The following is a 22,626-nucleotide window of genomic DNA, read 5'->3' as shown; positions in this document are numbered from 1 at the left end:
TATCATAGACTATATAAAAGAAGAATACTTGAACTATACAAAAAGTTTCATTTCGAAAAAAAAAAAAAATTTTTACATATACTCGCATCCATGGCGCCACCGTACTTGTAAAATGTATGTAAATTATTAGTTCCTTTTTTCGCCACCGACTTAAATAATTTTGTAGTAGTAGTAGCAACCCAACCCAATCAATAGCAGCGGCGCCACTGTCTATGCTAACGCGTGCCGATTCTATGTAACTACTTTAGTTCCATTTTTCGCCGTTGTTCAATTAAGCTTTGTTGTGTTAAATCGGTAACCATGACAACGAAATGTGTTAAATGTGATTATATGCTCTTTGCTTTTGTAATACTTTTGTATGATTGTCATATAATTGTGGTGAAATAGCATAAAATAATATTTAAAACTAATTTTACTTGCGTGATAAAATAAACTGCTACGAATAATTGTTAATTTTAAGAGTTTTTTGTAGTGGTATTTTTAATGTTGACCCATATTGTGAAATGATGTCAAGGTAAGTCAATTATAAGTAATCGATTTTCTATGAATAAATTCGCATCGCAGTTCGTTTATTCATTGTTTTACTTTGGGATTAAAGTAAAGTATTTACACTAAAGTAAAGTATATGCATACTGTACAGTATGCAAATCAGTCACACGCAAAACAATGATATTATAGCTCCAGATAAGTTAATGCGTTCCAAAATTGAAGCGCTTACCTTGTACATATTGTACAATTCGCCTTTAGTCGCGCCTAAGCAAGTGAGAAATGTGTACGTGCTAACGAGCGGGAGCACATCGAAAAAAAAGAGACAAGCTTATGTTCTACAAAAACAGATTCATTCGTAGGTAATGAAATAAACATGGAAGTATTTTTCGTGCTCCTTATGTATAGTTTAGAATTTTCCGTTTCAAAAATGAAAGTTTTCGAAGATTACTATAACTATTTCTTGAAATTTCCGAGATTTTTTAAACTTTCCGCAACTAGCACATAGGTATGTACACTATACATTGCATACGGTTTACTTTACATTGGACATTTCATACCGTTAGTATTGGCAACCAAATTAACTTAAACCCTAAATGGCTCAACAATTAAAGTCCATGATTGTACAGTCACGTCTGAAAACATCGACACAATCGAAGTGCCAAAAATATGTATACACGACCTTATGGCCCATATATTAGGGTACTGTATACATATTTTTGGCACTTTGTCCGTATCAATATTTTCAGACGTGACCGTATCTACAGTTAAAATTATTTGAAATAAGCTCTGGATTTTTTGTTTCACTTTGTTTTTACTTCAATACTCTGGTAAAATAGTTAAGTATTTATAAATACTTTATTTAAGGTGGTTCGATTTTCATACAAAAAACAATCGCTATTTATTAATTAATTACACAATATTATTACATAAATAGTGGCGCATCTATCTACTTTCGAATATTCATTTGCGCTAAATTAATAGAAAAACTTTGTTTCATACAGAAATCATGCAATAATCAACGTAATATTTTTATAAATTTTACTCATGTGTGTGTGACAAATGTCGTGTACAAATACATTGCGGCGTTGCCACTCCATGCATCGGCGCGACGTTGCGATGTTTGACGCGTTTTTAGCTGACTCTGTCGACACTGACACTCAGTGTGACCAGGCGTACGATAATTGTCGTACATGTACGATAATTTGGGCCCCGGTATGACGTAATGTTCCAAAGAGCATTATCGTACACTAAAGTACTATAATTTCAGCCCTTGGATGATGCCACCTTAAAAGTCTAGTAATTTGAAGCAAAATATGACACTTTCTCTCAGAAATAGGCTAAAATTAGTATCTTTTGGGTGTTCGGCTCCTTGGTGTAAGTTTAAAGTTTAAAATGTCACAATTTCCTGTATACCGTTTGAGTCTATCCCAAAAATACACAAACATAAACAGATTTTTGGCGCAATTTAGACGAAAATTGTCTTTTTTTTATTATTAATTGGAAGTTTAAGCTTATTTTGCAAGACATTTTTAGGGGCTGCCTTTTTGATTGGCGTACGATATTTTTTTCAACGGTACAATAATATTGACACTCAAGTACGATAATTCTCTTCCGCTCACCTGGCAACACTGCTGAAACTTGACAGGACCTGGGGGCCTACCGCGAAAACCTAAATTCGCAAATTGTGGGGATCTTTCTCTTTTACTCTCACTAAGACGTAATTAGAGTGACAGAGAAAAATGCCCGAAATTGACGAATTTCGATTTTCCCGGTAGCCGCCCTGGTGCTTGAGGTACTTGATAGAAAACAAAGCTGCCGCATGTTCTGAATTGTGATTTTATGTGGTTTTGGATTGAAAATGATAGCAACGTCTAAATCAAGTTACAAAAATCATCGATATTCTGGTCCGCGAAAAACCAGGAAAAGTGTAACTGTAATTGGAGTCTACAAAAATGACCAATTCATAGAAAATATGACCTAGAAACTAGTTCACTTTTATAAGACTCAATTTTGTCCGAGATTGTACTTAGGCGAATACCTAAGGGAGCTAAGTGTATTAATCTTGAATAATTAGTTGGCTAATACATATATGACTCCAACATGATATGGACATTTACATCATAACTATTATACCTAGTTGGTTACTAAGTTCTGTTACTCGATTTCTTTCTTTCTTCCTAGCGTTGTCCCAGCATATTGCCACGGCTCAATGGAGCTTGGGGTCCGCTTTGACAACTAATCCCAAGATTTGGCGTAGGCACTAGTTTTTACGAAAGCCACTGCCATCTGACCTTCCAACCCAGAGGGTAAAACTAAGCCTTGTTGGGATTTGTCCAGTTTCCTCACGATGTTTTCCTTCACCGAAAAGCGACTGGTAAATATCAAATGATATCTGTTCTGAAGTTCTGTTACTCGATTTGCAACCTCTTTATTTCCGTTAAAACAAATGCTACCGAAAAAATAAAAAATGACAATGTGGTGGATTTGTGAGCTATAATTATATACCACACATAACGCTTATCTCGTCGTATCTATAATGAATTGGGGCCTAAAAGAGAATCGTATTCCAATTTTTTGAAACGCTTGTATTACTTTCTATATTAACTAAAAGTTGCCTCAAAATTCAGCTTTTATACTAATAACGGCTTTAAATATGTTAAATTAACAAAATATATTTTGAAAGATGGCTTCGCGCCCAAAACGCTCTTTGAAAATTGTGTGACGTCACAGTTTATGGTTTGACACATAACTACATACACACGTAGAAGATACGAACTGTCAACTGATATTTGTCATTTGTTGTTAATCGCCTAACTGTCAACAGTGTCAATCCGAGAGTTGTGACGTCATCAGAATCTTCAATGACGTTTCGAGTTTGGTCACGTGACGTGTGCCAAAAGATATTTTAAATTCAATATTTACAAAAATATGGTCATTACAGGTCCCCTAAAAGTAGTTTAACATGTTCTTATAATCCAAAAAAATTTTTGGGATACAATTATGCCCTAAGATTTGTAGATGGAAACAACCCTATTGCGTTGCACAAATGTGGGCACCCGCCAAACATGATTTTGGGTGTGTCATACTCAGGGCTAACACAGATTCATTTCTGTGAAAAAGGTGTGAAAACCGGAAACTGGAAACCGTTCTCGAACCAATAGTGAAGCCCTTAAGCCACACCCTATTTCAAAACCAGCCATGGATCTTTGAACAGGACTCAGCTCCTGCACATAAGGCAAAAACAACTCAAGCCTGGTTTCGAAGGAACAAAATTGACTTTATTGCCCACGAAGACTGGCCGTCCTCCAGCCCGGACCTTAACCCCCTGGATTATGCCATATAGCAGGTTATTGAGGAGAAAGCCTGTGCTAAACCCCACACAAATCTTAACTCCCTCAAGCGGGCCATAGTTAAGACAGTGACGGAAATAGACATGACAATCGTGCGTGCCGCTATTGATGACTGGCCTCGTCGTTTGAGGGCCTGTGTTAAAGCCAGAGGAGGCGATTTTGAATGATATTGTCATATGTAATTCCTGATTTTGTGTACTTCATTTTAATATATACTTTATTAAACTTTCGTTGGTATATTTTATGTAGATAAAGATTATTGAAGTAACAGAATTTAATAACCAACTAGGTAGAAAACAATGCAATACATAAACACATAAATTGGATATGATGTGATCCGTTGAATGAAATTGTCAATAAATAAAATAAATAAATAATTTTCTATCTCTAGGCATTGTGTGAAACTTCTAGTTGTGACAAAATATCGGGAAATCAATAATATAAACAAACATGGTAAATATCTTATTTCTTTTTATAATGGTTATAAATAGAAGGCCATGCAATTTTGTAACTCACTGTAATTTAATTAAATGTATCGTAAAAAAAATGTTTTAATTCTACTGTAAAATAGTACCTACTTTTTTAAAGGCTGGGCAGTAAGGGATTGCTTTAATTTTAGAACAAAACAGCGTTTTTTTTTTGAAAAAAATACCGGAAAATCTGACTTACAAATTTGGACTTTCTTAGGTTCATTCTACTTAGACTCTTATCCACCCTAGCATTAAAGAAAGATATCCTAAAATATCCATACCATTACGTCACATTTTAGTGTGAAAGAAATTTCAATGTAAAACTAAAATTTCAATACAAATTTTCGGGTTTTTTTAACACGAGGATTGATTATGCTAGTGATTCTGAGTTGGAAGAACCCAAAAATATCATGATGTGTGAGAATCAGATTTTTAATATTTTTATGGAAAACGCTCATATTTCTCATAAAATAATTTATTAATAATAGGTACCTACTTGATAATACTGATAACAAAAAAAAAAAATTATGAGTTTCGAACCCACATCCTCTTGCATGTATTTCCACGTACATACCGCAACGCTATTGAAGCCTACTCACGCTGTGCCAAATTGTCTACTACAAGGATCCCAGTAAGACTGTTTGAATGTGTGAGTGATACTTAGAAATAGAGTCAAGAAACATTCTGTCGACATTAAGGGGTAGTTTTTGTACAATGAAGTGTTCAATGTTTGTTGTAATAGTTCAATATTTATTTAATGAGTGCGCTAAACATAATTTACAGTATAGAAATACCAAGACTACTCCACAAAAAAATTAAAACTCAAAATTTGCAATTGTGGCGCCATCTAGTGAGGTTTAAGCTTTGGGTAACCTAATCGAACCACCTTAATATAAAATAGAAATTACAACATTTTAGGTATTGCTGAAAACATGCAAGCTGCCAAAAAGCCCATTAAAAAAACTACAAGCAAAGACAAACTGCAAGAAGATAAAATAAAGACACAAGAAGAAAAACTAAAGAAAACCACTTACAATGTTTCGACTCCGCGGAACTTCGTGCAAAAGTCCACTACTGCTGATATTTATAAAACTCCAAAAAAACTACCAGGGTCAGCAAAAGACTATAAACATTCACCAATGAAAGACTATTTAAAATCCTCACCGTCGTCCATAAGTCAAGTTAGTAGTTCAAGCAAAATTAGTACTAGTAGAACTAATAATAGTACAAGTAAAGTTAGTAGCAAACCTAGAACCAATGAAGCAAGCAATAGTACTAATAAAGCTAAAACAAGTAATATTACTAGCAATGTAAGAGCTCGAACAGCTAAAGATCTACCATTTGTGAATGTTACTGTTAATTCTCCTATAGCTAAGAGAAAGTTAGATTTAAATATAAGTAACGATAAAGCTATAGATAAATATAAGCCTAAAGGTGATATTAGAAAAGAAAAAGACGAGAAAGAGGTTAAAGATATTAAAATAAATGAAAAAGATAATGGAGAACGAGTTAGAACAAAAACAAGGACTTTGGATGAAAATGAAGTGAAAGAATTGACACCTGATAGAATAGATAATAATGAAGAAATGAACAATTTGAAACAAAAGTTGATGGCGAGACCGAAGGCTTTTTTTGTGGGGCTAGACGAAGATATGAATAAGGTATGCGATACGATGTTTGTTGATGACAAACGTTTTATCCCTTTCTTATAATTAATAATTCCAAATGACAGACAAAGACAAACGACTAATAAGCTAATTGAGGCTTGTAGTTTGTTTATGAATAACGCCATTATTGTTACCTACAAATAGTATATTGTTCTCTTCTGTTTCATCTACCAATTAGTACCTCTTTACTTTTACTTCATAACTTTTCTATAAAAGCTTTTATCGGTTTTATTGTAGTTTTCCAAAAAAGTATCGGATACAAACAGCAAAACTCATAACTTTTTCGTCGCCACGTCAATGCATTAATAAAGTGTCATCAACGCCACGTCAAAGATTGCACGTATACAAACCTGACCAAAACCACGACTTGATATGAAGTCGTGGCGTGTGGGGTACTAAATGTACTGACTTTATATCAAGCCAATGGCGGCGAAAAGGTTAACTGTCCATCGGTGGACCTTATGTCTTTTGTAATAAGGTCCACCGATGGACAGTGAACAGTGTGGGCAGTACAAGACGCTATTTTCTTAAGAACAATTCTGATAAAGCCAAGAAGCAGATATTTGGAGTGATAACGTTTGATAACTTTAAATTCAACGGTATATAGGTAATACAGATTTCTGCTGGTTATCGAGGTAAATGCCATACGCGTCACGTCCCGGACAAAGGAGACCTTTTGAGGAATGCCTTTACTAAAGGTTTTACCAAAGAAAATGATAGGTTTCCATCATCTCTTACTTATTTTAATATAATTCCTCAATTTTCAGGCTCCAACAAAAAGCGACGAAGAAGTAAGTTACGAAGATGATTTCGAAAGCTACGAATCTGACTTTGACTCTTACCACAGCGAGAATAGTAACCAAGGAAGCTCTGAACATGAGTCAGAAGGTAGGGGAGATATGGAGGTTGATGGAGAAGCAGGGGAGAGAGAAAAGGAAAAGGACGAGGAAAATATGCTGGATTCAGGTATGATCTTTATTGCTGGATCAGTGGTCTGTTGGGATACTAACGTATTCTCTGTCAGCGCGAGCGCTACGCTTGTAGCCGATAAGACTTTTTTGCTTTGTAGTGAAAAGTGCTTATGAACAGAGAACCCGTCTTGTGCAGACAGAAAATGCCCACAATAATGACTGTTTAGATTAACTATTTAAAATTGAAATTATCAGGGAGCTTCGACCTTCGCGAGCAGCGCTCAGCTAAATCCAAGCCGGCGGCCATGGAGTTTATCCGAGAAACAGAAGAAGACAAGGCCAGTTCTCTGGATGAGGGTTTTCAGGACAGTTCCAGTGCTGTTTCTAGCATGAGGACAGTGGAGGTGCTGGAGAGGTATTAATCATATTATTACCCTTGTATTTTCTTACATTTACTCCAAATGGGGAAGTAACCTCCACCTTACAGATAACCGCAGCCAAATAACACTAGACCCTACTCATAGTGTTCAGTTCCTGCCGGTGAGTAAGATTTCCAGAGGTCAACGAGTGCGGAGTGTTAAGGTCGGCAACGAGCATGTAACTCTGGAGTTGCAGGCGTACATAGGCACTGCTTACCATCGTATGCTTGTTTGCCACCGCCGTAGTATAAAAAAAAACATATTGGATCATGCGCGTTGGAGGATTTTGCCACCTTGTAGCCAGAGGTTTCTCAGAGGAAAAATTGTACAAGGGGGAGAAAGGATAGCGCTATTACTTATTGTTTATCCTTGTCATATAAATAGTTTTTTTTTGTTAATTTCTGCATGCTCTTCTAAAAATCGAAATTGCCACCTGAAAACGGTAGACGCCAAAGCTTGGTGAGATGGTGAGCAATAATGAAGCCGACTTAATTAAGTAGGTTGTTTTTGGTATGTTGTCAGGAATGTTAATACCTGTTTTTATTTTCGTCGAATTGGATATATTCTGTCTAAAGGTATTAACGTTAACCTCTAGTACATTTCACGCACGCTCTCTTGCGCTTAGTAAAATCTGCCATCATTTGGCCTTTAGTGCACATTACAGGTAATGCAACACTCCCTTTTCTAAAGTGACAGTAAATGTCTAGTTTAAGTTTCCGATCTTGGACACAGGGTGACAGGCACTCCAACGCGCTCGGTCCCTGATCTTAAACATAAGATATTAATAATTCATTTTGTGTTCGTGTTTACAGAGTGTTTGCATTGGCATATATTTAAGGATGGGTCTTATGGGCACTAAGAATGGTGCTAGTTCAGAGGGCCTACCGCGAACCACGTTCGACGTGTTGCCTCCCTGTCACGCTTACGTACGAATTTACGAGTGCGACAGAGAGGCAACACGTCGAACGTGGTTCGCGGTAGGCCCTCAGGTACTTACGAATTAAAGCCAATCGTGCAGTATAACGCAACTAGTTGCGACCAATCGCGTGCGTGATGCGAACTCATCAACCAATCGCGGTGTGGCGTTAGACTGCACGATTGGCTCGAATTTGTGTGCGTGACACCGCTGTACTGGCCCCATTCTTATTGCCTGTAAGGCCCGTCCTTAGATATACACCGTGGGCCAATTAAACCCGACAGATTTCAAAGGTGTATTCTTGACCGCATTTAGAGACTAAAATGTCATACAATGTTTTCTGAAATCGGTCTTGTTTTAGAGATAATGACAGTTTCTGTGAAAATTTGTTTTTTTTTTATAACTTAGTCAAAAACGCCTTTTTAGCTGTGACGCTGCCACTATGTGACTTGGTTTAGACATAACTACTGACAGATATTAAAGTTTTAAAGTAAACTCGCAATTTTCGTCTGTAAATAAAAAAAAAACTTTACTTATTCGTTATAATGATTTTTTTTCACCAAGGTGTAAAAATAAATAACGTGTCGTGTGCAGAAAACGCAAAAAGAATTTTTTTGGCGAATTTGGCCAAAACTCATATAACATTTTTGCTCCTTATGACCTCAGGAATGCGTGGTTAAAATCTGTCGGGTTTAATTGGCCCACGGTGTATATGTAAATGTGTGTGTGTCTTTTCAGACCTCTCTTCATAGATTTCAACAAATCAAAAGAAAAGAAACGAAAGAAACGCATAGTCGAAAACATGCTGCGTCGAGCAAAAGACATATTGAGCATGGTAACACTGCACGAAATGTCGTTCACGCTCTTAGAAATGAAGCCTATATCCTACGACTTGTATATGTCAACATTCGGCCGAACTAATTATACGCAAAGTGGAGTTCAAACTTTTGATGATGGCATCACTGAAGAAATTCAAACTGATGAGATTGATGTGGAGAATAAATGGACCCAGCATCCTGTAAAATTTTCTAAAGCAGATATTTATTTAAATGATCATACTTTAAAGAAAAATAAAAGGAATACTGATGATTATACGTCGAAATTTAAGTTTTTATTCGAAGATCGTGGGAAAAATGATTTTGATGCATTCAAAGAATACAAAGATAATGAATTAAGAATTTTACTTGAGCAAAAAAGTGGGGTTGGTAGTTGTGAAATGTTGCCATATGAAATATATAAAAGTAAATTAAAGGATGATTTTAGTACGAACGCATTGGGAAGGTTTTTAAAGAAGGTTGAAAGAAAAGTCAGCCATGTTTTAAATTTAAATGGCACGGTATCGGGAAATATAACGAAATCAAACTTACCTTTTAGCTCTGGTTATGTCGGTATAACAACTAAGAAGATCTCAGAAGAGAAGTCTTTTCTAAAACACGCAAAAATTACTAGTTTAATATTTTCAGAGGATAAAAGTAATTTAGTTTTAACGGTGCATAAGAAATTTACTAATGGAGTTTTGGCGGGGAAAAGTCTAGTTTGTCTATGGGACGCTAGTGTTGCCAGGAGTGAGCCGATAAAAATTTTGGTTGCCATAGATAATGTGGTTTTAGGAAGATTTAGAGGAAATACTGATGGATTGCTAGTAGCCGCTTTAGAAGATGGGTAAGATTTTATGTTTAGTTATTTTGACGAGTTTTTATTTGCTTTCGTGTTTGTTAATTTGTTTGTCTAGGTTGAAAGCGCTTCACACATCTTCATTAAGAGTCAACAACAAGCTCGATTCTCCATACAAATGTAGTTACGCTCTCATTTTAAAACGACTAGCTAGATTGCTCTGAAACTTTGTACTTACAATAGGATAAGGTATATCTATGCCTGTAATTAGTTTATGTAGCTTCAGATACCACAGTTTAAAAAATTGAGCGATTTTAAGTTTTTCATATAAAACTTATTTTTGCTCTATTTTGTTTGTTTAAGCTGCAGCTATACACCGTGTAGTAAAAATATGTATATACTAAAAGTTGCTTAGTATAAACCCAAAACGGCAACGGGAATGCACATATTTTCTGGCCACCTTGTATGTTTTTATTTTTATTTTATAAAAAGTAATTAAATGTTGCATATAACGTTGTTGTAAGACGGGGGTTACATTTAACTGAACCAAACAATTGAAAACTGTGTGTCCCATGGATTTCCGCCGTTGATTGTTGTAATATCGAACTCATCAACTCACAAAATTGTACTGGTTGATAAGTACATAATAAAGTTGTGTTATAATGTTTATCTGTTCATTTTAGGTAGTACAAATCCTTTCAAGTCAGATTAAAATTATAAAAATGACGATAGTTTAGAGATATGACCACAACTTTTGGTTACTCATTGTTAATCGTACACAAAAATGTGGCTATGTGTGTGAGGCTACGGCGACAGCTGGCTTAGCCTCAATCTTTAGGAATATTATATGTCGACCGGTTTGGCCTAGTGGGTAGTGACCCTGCCTACGAAGCTGATGGTCCCGGGTTCAAATCCTGGTAAGGGCATGTATTCGTGTGATGAGCATGGATACTTGTTCCTGAGTCATGGGTGTTTTCTATGTATTTAAGTATTTATAAATATTTATATATTATATATACGTTGTCTAAGTACCCTCAACACAAGCCTTATTGAGCTTACTGTGGGACTTAGACAACTTGTGTAATAATGTCCTATAATATTTATTTATTTATTATTTATTTATTATATCTATGGTACAGGCAAAACTGCGCAGGCATACCCTAGTGTGTACGGCTAGCTAAACGATAGCGTCATCTTTCGTAAGAAATTTTCAAATTTATTTATCTGCCACAAAGAAAATTACGGAGTTTTGCATTTTTATTGAAATAATTTCAGTTCCTTGCATCTTTGGGATTTGTCAGAATCACCGACATGGCGGGAAGATGTTGCCAGCTCAAAGAAAGATGAGATAGTCAAAATAAATGCAGAATTATTGACTGCAGCCGAAACTGACAGGGAATATAATCAGAATATCAATGTTAATGATCAGGTACTTATTTTATTATATTCTGGCTTTTCTAAGGTAAAAGCATACATTTATCTGACAGATATAAGTAATGTTTCACAGTAAGTATATTAATGTATATTGGTATTAATGTATTATTTATCTAAGTCTTCGAGCAACACCGGGAAGGGAGACGGCATTCGTACTATTTCCCCTCTGCCAAAGCATAGGTACAACCTTTACCTATGGGGATGTATGTTGTGACTCGTCCGTACACAAAAAGAGATCGAGGTGTGCAAGATTTGTCTTTGACGTATGTCATTTTCTTTGTATTTGTGTCATCATTAGTGTCATTACTCATTAGATTTTGTATGTGAGAAGTGCGACTGTGTACACGTTTCCCCCCGCAAGAAATGGCAGAATGATTTGTACGGTAAGATATCGATAGGCTCCTCCCTCCCGACGTGTCGGAAGCCGGTCTTGCTCGAAGATCATTCAAGGTATATGTTTAAGTTTATGATATAATTTATGAATCATTATAATATATTCGATATCGGTTAATTATTCTCAAGTACAAAGCCTGCACCCTACAAACGTCTCTTTTTGACCCAATGGTGGACTGGTACAGAATGTCTTAAGGCATTCCTTTTGACGTACGTTCAAAACTTAACGGTGTTCATTTGACAGCGCCCACAGATACCCCACGCGTTGCAAGCGTGCGCATACACGAGCAGTGCTGCCAACTTGACTGACGGAGAGGCCATTGACCGCACGGTGGGGCTGGAGTTCCTCAGGGCGGCGCAAGCGCAGGACAGCGGGAGAAGAGTTGTAGGACAGGTATGATAGAAGTCCTATGTCACAGGTGACCATAAGTAACATCGATGTATGGTATGAATTATCTGAGATGATTTTTTGGCCTCAAACCTTAGGCTGTTATACAAAACCCATTTTTCATTAGTGAGAAGGATCATGCCCATTTAAAAGGAAATTTTAGCGTTTTGCCAAAGATAACTCCGTATAAGATAAATAATGTCTAAGAAAAATGTGTAGGAGCTAGGGTTGAAAATTCTAGAAAAAATCTAATCGCTTTTTTCAGGACGTTCTGGAATTTTCGTTTTTGTCCCATATTTTTCAGTTTTTTTGCGAAAGATTGCCAGCAGTTGGATAACAACACACACGACTACGCAGGTGTGGCTACCTAAATTATGGATTAAATATAATTGCGAAATTTCACCAATCTTTTCAAAGTGCGGTTTTTTCGTTTATTTCCGATTTTTTTGTTTTATCGGATAAATATAGACACTAAGTGACATTGTTTTTTTCGAAAAAGAAAACTTTACATGGCTTTTAGAAAAAACCGTGAAGTTACCTGGTTTTTTTTTCAACCCTAGTAGGTGCGCTAAAATTGCATTTTAAACGGGCTTGATCCTTTTCACTAATTAGGTAACCACCGCACACAAAATAAACAATGCCTTTAGCTTATATAGGGTTAGAGGCGAAAAATCATTTCAGATAATTCATGCTATTATTAATTAGGGATATACGTAGGTACAAATCTGTCAGTGTATGGCGGTACTTGCAAAGAGTTGTCTGCCAATAGAATTGTCAAATTCAGTCTGACCCTCGCAGAAGTCGGACTGCCAGAAACTAGTACGTATATCTCTGATGTACGTGAAAGTTTGGGATAGATATAGCAAAGTTTCGAGTGAAATTTCTTTTTTCCAAAATTGAAACTGTTATTTAAATTCAATCTGTACGCTGGAACAATGGAAAACCATCTTTTCACCAGGGTTGCCAGTTTACTATTGTAATTAAACTCGTGTCTTCGTAACAAAACGAGGTTCATTCATTTAAAGAAGTAGGTACAGTCGCGGACTTTAATTGTTGAGTCATTTAGGATTTCACATTGCACATTTCATTTCACACCTTTAGTATAAAAATAAAAATTGTTTATTTCTTTCAAAAAACCACGAAAAATATTACTATGGCTGGTGTCTCCTTGTAAGTTATTTACCAACCAAATTAGTTTTATTTTATTTTATTTATTAGGCACACAAACAGATAACATTTATTACATGAAATCATTACTTTAAGTTGAGGTTTTGTTTGGGAATGCCATCAAAAGCATGTATGCGCAGCATATAATACACATTAAAGAGCGAAAACTACAACTATACTAACTACACTTAATTACACAATAAAACAATTTTTAGACACAAAACAATTCGCACAAAGAAAATAAAGCAAAGAACAAAGGGAGATTGAAACACACCTGTAAGATTAATATAGTAAGATATATATAGTTTCAACCTTAAATGGCTCAAAAATTATAGTTCGTGACTGTACTTAATTTACCTAATCTAATTCTTACAGATCTGTTCATTACAACGACTAGGAATCATAACAATATGGACGATAATTCAAGATAAATCCAATACTCACGTCTTAGGCAAAGCGTTCTGGTCTAAAATGAAACTAGACAAAATTCAAACAATATCTCTAGCCAAACTCTTGAGCGCTAAAGACGTAAGCGATAATGCTTTTAATCTGAACGCTGGTAAAAAAAGAATGTCAAAAAGAAAACAAGAGAAAATACTGGCAAGAAATTATACGCGCCAAAAATCGGCAGAAAGTGACATTGACAGACCGCGCAGTGTTGCAAGCGCAAGAAAATTGCCAGTTGAAAATAAATTACCCCACGATTGGGAAAGTGGGATCGTTTGTGGCGATTTGAAAATTGTGCAGTATAATAATAGTGATAGGTTTTTGGTGGCCAAGAATAATGGGGAGGTTTTGAGTTGTACGAGGAGTTTGGGCGTTGTGAAGATTGAGAGGCTGTGTGTTTCTAGTGAGTATAAATCATTTATTTTTTAAATACCATACCTATTAAAGCTTAGTGGGGGAACACAAATAAATGGATACTATAGTCTGTATCTTTAGGTATTTAAAAAAAGGTAAACAAAATCTACCCTCAAATGGCTCCTTAAGGCAGCTGAGGGTAGATGAAAACAAGATATGATCAAATAATGTAGGTTTAAAGTCAGGTCGTTCAGTGACAGATCCAGGCGGTTTTGTATTTGGTTGGTTAACCAATAAATATTAAAACTACCCGAAAATGTACAAATTGTGTTTACCTTTTTTTAAATACCGAAAGATACAGACTATAATAGTGACAAGTATTTTGAACTACGTTAAAATGTTTGTACTTACCTACATATTTCGTAATCTATTCTGAATTATTATATAAATACTAAAAACTAGCAGAGTAATTCCAAATTAAAAACAAAACAAGTGCTTCTGGGTCTGAGGTGGACATGCTCAGAAATAATGTCATTAGATATAGTCTGGCAAACATAACTTGTCAGTCAGTAAAAAAAAAACAATACTAGTCCTTTTCTTTTGGGTGTTAGATAGAATGATCTCTGTCTGTGTTTGAAATGAGACAGTCCTGGGCTAAACTATAAGTTTGTAACAAACACTGTAATAGCTTTTATAGTACTTTTTGAACTTGTAATACAAACTAAATCTATTCGTAATCTAATATTTTTAGAACAGCACTCATTTCCGTGAAGTATAATAAGAAAAATACATATACCGGCTGGATTTTAAATTGCCAGCCTTGTTACTTCACGACCTCGCTTCGCTCACGTGTTAATCACTCTCATACGGCAATCCTCAATTCCAGGCTATAATATTAACCACATTGCGTTATTTCCAGCGGACACCTCATCCATAACTTGCCTGGAGGTTTCACCCCATGGACCCTATTTCCTCGCAGCATCAGACGCTGGAACTATCAGCCTGTACTCCCTGGTGGAGGCCAGAGTACTGCTTACACTTGACTGCCGGTAAGGCTACTTGACTTTTTTCTCACCATGGCGACCCTGCCAGCCTTTGAGTTGATTTAGTTATAATATAAACTGAAAATTGTTGAGCATTAGACTTTTCGTTCTTCGCGACATCTATTGTCAACTACTTGAATTCGACTACGAAAATAACTCGCGGTTTAGTAAGAAAACTGATGTATGAAATAAGCACTCTTTCCTCTTTTATATTTCTCTATGCCCAAACTTATACTCTGTATCTTTAGGTATTTAAATAAAAGTAAACAAACAATTTGTACATTTTCGGGTAGTTATAACATTTATTGGTTAACAAACTAAATACAAAACCGCCTGGATCAGTCACTGAACGACCTGACTTTAACCTACATTATTTGATCGTGTAATGTTCTCATCTACCCTCAATTGGCTTAAGGAGTCATTTGAGGGTAGATTTTGTTTACGTTTATTTAAATACCTAAAAGTATAGACTATAGCATATACCAGCTTCTATATCGCTGTTGATTTTAAACGTCGTCATTATTTTAAATATTTTCAGCAACAGCCCTCCGCAAGAACCATCGGGACCCCAAGCTGACTTCAAGGGAAGGTTCGTCGATAAACCACGCATTCACAATCATAGCGCTGGTGATATCAATATAACTAGCAGAGTAAGTTTTTGTGCATTCATTTTTCAATAGGGAATATTACACAAAGTCTGCGTAGGGGGCGCCACTAGCATTAGCAGAGGGCCTACCGCGAAACACGAAAATCGAAATTTCATAATGCCTCTATCACTCTTGCATATTCGAGCGATAGAGTGGCAGATAATTAAATTTCGATTAACGAAATTAAAAAATCGTTTGAATATTACTGACAAGTTGACCACATACTAAACACAACTTGCTTAATTTAGTCGAATTCGTTGTTGCCCACCAAGATTTGGTGGGAGACAACAAAACGTCTACCGTTTTAACTTAGCAAATAGGACTAAATTTAGCAGTGGGGAAATAGTATTTAATATAATCGTGATATAATAGAGAGCTTTTTAGCCGAGTACCGTGTTTAGGCAACGAAGCTGAGTTGCCTAAGTAAGGTACGAGATTGAAAGGCTTGATTATATCACTATTGTTTACAATGCTTTTTCTACGAGTCATCTAAAAGTATCTCAGTAGACAAAAAAATGTACAAAAGACATAAACGCGCGATTATTGTCGCCCGTTTATGTCTTTTCTATAGGGGCGTGGCGGAACGTGATTGGTCTTTTTTTTTTATAGTATCGATATGAATATTATAGTTGAGTTGGGAGCCCATACATGAAATGTACGCAATTATAGTTTGGTAAACGAAATCTTAATTCAACCATTACAGTCGACGAGTAGAAAATCATTTTTACAGTACATATGGGGCTACTTTATAGCACTAGTGCGAGAAGTAGCATATTACGTTACTGTGTCGAACATTTAAAGGGCCATATGTACTGTAAAACGTTGTACGATACATGTGCGAATAGGTAATTCGCAACTCGTGTCGATTTAAAACACTCCCTTCGGTCGTGTTTTAATTTATCGCCACTCGTTTCGAATTTCCTATTTTTCGCATTTGTATCGTAATGTACTATTTTATTCATACTTAACAATATTTTTTTTACAGTTGTCCATGACATCAGTCCTCTGGTCCCGCATCAACCCGTTCTGCATCTTCACGGTTTCCCCTGAAGGCCTTTCCTGCTGGGAGCTGACTCACAGCGATATATACCCTAAACATACTGGCATAAATTCCACAATGGCCTGTATATCCAGCGATGGAGCATTAGTGAGTATATTTCAGTCTTAGGCGTTTCTCTAATGGTCTTACATGCTGAGTGCTGTCTCACAGCGATATATATATAAATAAATAAATAAATAATTCAGCCTATATACGTCCCACTGCTGGGCACAGGCCTCCACTCATGTGCGAGAGGGCTCGGGCTATAGTCCCCACGCTAGCCCGATGCGGATTGGGGACTTCACATACACCTTTGAATTTCTTCGCAGATGTATGCAGGTTTCCTCACGATGTTTCCTTCACCGAAAAGCTAGTGGTAAATATCAAATGATATTTCGTACATAAGTTCCGAAAAACTCATTGGTACGAGCCAGGATTTGAACCCGCGACCTCCGGATTGAAAGTCGGGCGTCATATCCACTCGGCCACCACTGCTATATATATATATATATATATATATATATATATATGTCACCGTTAAATTGTAAACACTCGTCAATTTATAATCTCGCTGGTTACATTATAAACTGACGGTAGTTAGATTACAAACTAACCTAACCTAACCTAGATAGTTAGATTATAAACTAACGGGTGTACAATCTTACGGTGTCATATACATGGTGCCTGTGAGCATTGCCTTATCTTATGTAAGACTAACAAAAAATGGGATCACTGTTATCTCGAAATAAAGAATTGATTGATTGCGAGAGATTTTAACAGTGTATTCCTGACAGATTTAACCGTTTCAACGCCAAAGACCACTAAAACGGTCATCGTCTGTCGTGCCCGCGACGCCAATGACCATTAAAAAGGCTATGGCGGACGTTGTCAAAGCGACTTTCCTTCTGTCAGTTAAGCTTCATATTCGCTCTTCACCAGTTAACTTTTTGGCGTCCATGGCATTTCTTGACACGTGTGGAAAAGCGTTCAAAAGGTTAAATACTAAAATGTTCTATAAACTTTGGAATTCGCCTAATTTCAGAGTTAGAGCGTCGTTATCGACTTTTCAAATGCTTTCAACGCGGTAGATCACGATTTACCATTGACTTCTCTTAAGCACGTGAACATCTCATCATCTGTGATTGAATGGTTTGCTATCCTATCTCCGGGACCGTCATCAGTTAGTTCGTGCTGACAGATCTTTTTCCGACTGGTGTAAAGTCCAATCTGGGGTTCCACAGGGCGGCATTTTCTCCCCACTGCTTTTTTTTCTTTTTTGTTAATCTCTTTACCACCAAGACTAATTGCTCTTACCGTCTATAGGCCGACGATCTGCAGTTTTACACTTAAATAAATTAAATTAAATATCATTTATTTTCAGGCAACTATGGCCCATATATACATACCTTACAGACTAACATACATACAATAATAAAAATCTTTAAATATAAATATCATTTTGACAAGCAAGCGCTGACGATCTGGATCGAGCTGAAGCCTACTTGAAAGTAGATCGAATAAAGGATGACTTTTTTTTCTTTTTTTTTTATATACCACGTCGGTGGCAAACAAGCATACGGCCCGCCTGATGGTAAGCAGTCTCCGTAGCCTATGTACGCCTGCAACTCCAGAGGAGTTACATGCGCGTTGCAGACCCTAAACCCGCCCCCCCCTCGTTGAGCTCTGGCTTCTGACTTGCGTTAGAACGGTCCGTGTCCGGGCCGAGGCTTCCGACACTTTGTTTTCTATGACAGGTGATCGGTGATCTTGTGATGCTTTCTATAGAAAACTGAAGTGTCGGACGCCTCGGCCCTGGCCCGGGCCTTTTAGCGTGAGTCATCCTTAAGTCTGCCATTTGGGCTTTTCGTGTATTGTACAATAAAGTTTAAATAAATAAACACACTGGATAACAACCTTAATAAAATATCCAAGTTGCATGAATTATTAAATTGTCGGACGAGTAAAGCGAGGTAGTTTAGTTACACGAGGCTGGCGATTCCTATTTCGGCCGATGTACAGTATTTTTCTCAAAAAATGTGTAGAAATATCTACGCCTAATTTATTATTATAACGATCGGTCCGACCTAGTCGGTAGTGACCCTGCCTTTGAAGCCCGGTAAGGGCATTTATTTGTGTGATGAACATAGATATTTGTTCTTGACTCATTGGTGTTTTCTATGTATATAAGTGTGTATCTATCTATATACGTTATATATATATCGTCGCCTAGTACCCATGGTACAAGTTTTGCTTAGTTTGGGGCTAGGTCGATTTGACCCCAAATATTTATTTTTTATTATTATTTATTTAATATTGCTTTTTCACAGGCACTGGTGACAAACGAAGGAGACGTGCAAGTACATCGGCTGTCCGACACCAAAGATAAAAGCATAGACTATTCGAACCTATTCCGCAAATACATAGCCCTTTTATAGAGACCGTAGACCAGTTGAATGTAATAGTAATAACTGCAATGTTGTTTGTGCCGCCAGAGTGCAGCACTGGCACATGTTTTAAACCATAGAGCATATAGAAGTATAAGTAAAGAAAGAACAGTAACTCCATACATCAGTTATCTTACCAAAATGCTAGTTATTTCGTAGTCGACACCTAGCGTCAAATAACGGAATTTATCAGTACTGCTAGTTGACAATAGTTGTCGCGACGAACGAAAACTCTAATGCTCAACAATTTTCAGCTAATATTATAACCGGATTAACCGGAACTCTATTTTCGACTCTTTCAGCTTGTAATAGGGACCGTGCGCGTTGGAGGGTCTGCCATCTTGTGGCTTGAATCGGAACCATAAACATGTACATTTACATGTCACGTGTTTTCTTGTGCATAGTAGGGTCTGCCATCTTGTGGGCTACATCGGAACAATAAACATCACATTTACGCCTCGCGCCAAAAATCTGACGGCTCCTGTGCTGCCTCCTACAGTTCATGCACGATCCCTAATATTAATTGTAAATTGTTTTGGCATTAAATTTTTCGTCATTTGCGACACTTGTGACATCTGGTATCAAATAGCGGTACTGATAAGTCCACTACTTGATGTTAAATGTCGACTATGAAATAACTCGCATTTTGGTAAGAAAACTGATGTATGGAGTTACCACTTTTTCTGTACTTATATTTCTCTATGCCATAGAGTAACTTTTAATATACCAATTGCACATAGTTTACCCTCTGGGTTGGAAGGTCAGATGGCAGTCGCTTTCGTAAAAACTAGTGCCTACGCCAAATCTTGGGATTAGTTGTCAAGCGGACCCCAGGCTCCCATGAGCCGAGGTAAAATGCCGGGACAACGCGAGGAAGAAGAATTGCACCATCCCACTAACCCCGGACAAAGAGAATTTGAAATAGAGGCGGATTGTTAAAGAAAACTTTATAGCTACCGTAAATTTATTGCCATCTTTCGACACATGATTAAAACTTTTAGAACGCCATTTGAATTTCATTCTTGTCCTTACACTGATATGTGTTAAATTTGTTAAATATCAAAAAGTGTCGGAAATGGCAGTAAATTTAGTGTGGCTACAAAATTTTCTTTGACAATCCATCTCTATTTCAAATTCCCTTTGCCCGGATTTAACCGGTTAATCGTTAACCCCACTGGATTGACACTTCAAGTTGTACCATGGTACCGGTTAACTCCGGGTTAGTGGAATGGTGCAAGTGGCGCTTAACCTTTTCAACGCTTTTCCACACGTGTCAAGAAATGCCATGGACGCCAAAAAGTTAACTGGTGAAGAGCGAATATGAAGCTTAACTGACAGTAGGAAAGTCGCTTTGACAACGTCCGCCATAGCCTTTTTAATGGTCATTGGCGTCGCGGGCACGACAGACGATGACCGTTTTAGTGGTCTTTGGCGTTGAAAAGGTTAAAATATTAAAAGTATCCATTACTGAAACAATAAGAAATTCATTAAAGTTTTTGAAACGATTTATACACCCATGTCTGTTTGTATTAAGATTTAAAGTTGCCTTTGGCTAAGATACTTGTAAATATGATTGCTTTTTAATCCAATAAGATTAACACTGCACTGATATCTTGAAATAAATTAATATTTAGTAGGATTTTTTGTTTCATTTCAACACCTATGAGTTCAAACCTTTAGTAAAGAGTGCTCATTCCATACATAACTTGAATGAACCAATAGGTATATTCTATTCGAAGGAGTTGCAATAGTACATTACTTTGACGACCGGTTTGGCCTAGTGGGTAGTGACCATGCCTACGAAGCTGATGGTCCCGGGTTCAAATCCTGATAAGGGCATGTATTTGTGTGATGAGCATGGATATTTGTTCCTGAGTCATGGGTGTTTTCTATGTATTTAAGTATTTATAAATATTTATATATTATATATATCGTTGTCTAAGTACCCACAACACAAGCCTTATTGAGCTTACTGTGGGACTTAGTCAATTTGTGCAATAATGTCCTATAATATTTATTTATTTATTTATTATTACTATAGAGGCCGGGAAACGTAGGGTTGCAGGCCAAGTAGATATATACGGATAGAGATACGCGGCCGGTAACCCCGTTTCTCGCCGAGATATGTATAGTGCTTTTCTCAAACTTGCAATTAAAACAAAAAAATTGAGTCAATTTGTTTTGTGGCTACCTACCCTGGTTGGGGGGTTGGGGCTAACATCTTGATTGTCCCTAAATATGTATTATTTATTTTATTTACCTTACTCTGTTGGCTTAGTGACCCAAAATGAAACTTGGCCTCCTACACAAGACAGCGCCACTTTTCTCGGTTCTGGGCTTCTCACCAGGGTGCTTAGCCAATGTGCCAATCGTTAACGCTCCGTAGCGTATCATAGCCATCTCTCTCTATCACTCTTCCATATAAGTGCGACAGTGACAGATGCGTTTCATTCGCTACGGAGCGTTCACTATTGGCACGCTGGCTACGCACCAAGTTGTTGACTCGGAGTTCGCGATATCTTTTATAGATTAGATATTAGTAGGCACATTAAAATTTAATCATTAATCCATTATTGATTGCCATTGATAGAAAACCTATATTGATTAATAATAAAATGTTTATAAAAACTCGCCATTTGTGTTAAATAATTCAAATAATTGAGATCAAAAATATCATATACTATCGTAATATTGGTATAAATTTATGCAACACAAATCATTCTACAAATCGCAGTTCGAGTATCAGGTAATATTAACTTACTTTATTATACTACTAGTGACCAGCCCCCGGCTTCGCACAGGTTAACAAATACACCTAAACCTTCCTCAAGAATCACTCTATTGATAGGTGAAAATCGTATGAAAATACGTTCAGTAGTTTTTGATTTTATCGCGAACATACAGATAGACGCGGCGGGGGACTGTTTTATAAGGTGTAGTGATTGAGTTAGTTTTAGGCATCTATTGTATTCAAATAGGTTGATAGTTGGAGGGTCGAAAAAGCGCTGGTGGAAAAAAGCGCTGTTGGCCTAGCGGTAAGAGCGTGCGACTTGCAATCCGGAGGTCGCGGGTTCAAACCCTGGCTCGTACCAATGAGTTTTTCGGAACTTATGTACGAAATATCATTTGATATTTACCAGTCGCTTTTCGGTGAAGGAAAACATCGTGAGGAAACCGGACTAATCCCAACAAGGCCTAGTTTACCCTCTGGGTTGGAAGGTCAGATGGTAGTCGCTTTCGTAAAAACTAGTGCCTAGGCCAAACCTTGGGATTAGTTGTCAAGCGGACCCCAGGCTCCCATGACCCGTGGCAATATGCCGGGACAACGCGAGGAAGAAGAAGGAATAAAAAAAGATATAATAAGTAATTAAATGTTGCATATAGCGTTGTTGTAAAACTGGCATTACATTTAACTTAACCAAACAATTGAAAAC

At 36.9% G+C, this 22,626-nt stretch overlaps 1 protein-coding gene across 1 annotated transcript; it reads left to right on the top strand.

Moving 5' to 3' along the window:
- Window positions 1-346: 346 nt before the first annotated feature.
- LOC133531387 (uncharacterized) lies at window positions 347-20,831 on the top strand. Its single transcript, XM_061869584.1, has 12 exons — window positions 347-514; window positions 5,228-5,970; window positions 6,744-6,942; window positions 7,143-7,302; window positions 8,961-9,884; window positions 11,112-11,265; window positions 11,908-12,057; window positions 13,594-14,068; window positions 14,939-15,068; window positions 15,601-15,712; window positions 16,695-16,856; window positions 19,076-20,831. Exons 2-12 carry the CDS (start codon window positions 5,242-5,244, stop codon window positions 19,181-19,183), a joined length of 3,303 nt encoding a protein of 1,100 aa, XP_061725568.1. The 5' UTR covers window positions 347-514; window positions 5,228-5,241; the 3' UTR covers window positions 19,184-20,831.
- The last annotated feature ends 1,795 nt before the right edge of the window (window positions 20,832-22,626 follow it).

The sequence above is a fragment of the Cydia pomonella genome, chromosome 25, assembly GCF_033807575.1.
Source record: "Cydia pomonella isolate Wapato2018A chromosome 25, ilCydPomo1, whole genome shotgun sequence".
NCBI classification, from domain to species: domain Eukaryota; kingdom Metazoa; phylum Arthropoda; class Insecta; order Lepidoptera; family Tortricidae; genus Cydia; species Cydia pomonella.
Note: the sequence above shows the minus strand (reverse complement) of the source record. Positions and strands in the feature narration are given on the sequence as shown.

What these genes read in the sequence shown, in the direction of transcription:
- LOC133531387 (XM_061869584.1), top strand. Translation starts at nt 5,242, where the DNA reads ATGCAAGCTGCCAAAAAGCCCATTAAAAAAACTACAAGCAAAGACAAA. An exon ending in GTAGCCGCTTTAGAAGATGG is followed by an intron (nt 9,885 to 11,111) that starts GTAAGATTTTAT and finishes AAATAATTTCAG; the next exon opens with TTCCTTGCATCTTTGGGATT. An exon ending in TGAGAGGCTGTGTGTTTCTA is followed by an intron (nt 14,069 to 14,938) that starts GTGAGTATAAAT and finishes CGTTATTTCCAG; the next exon opens with CGGACACCTCATCCATAACT.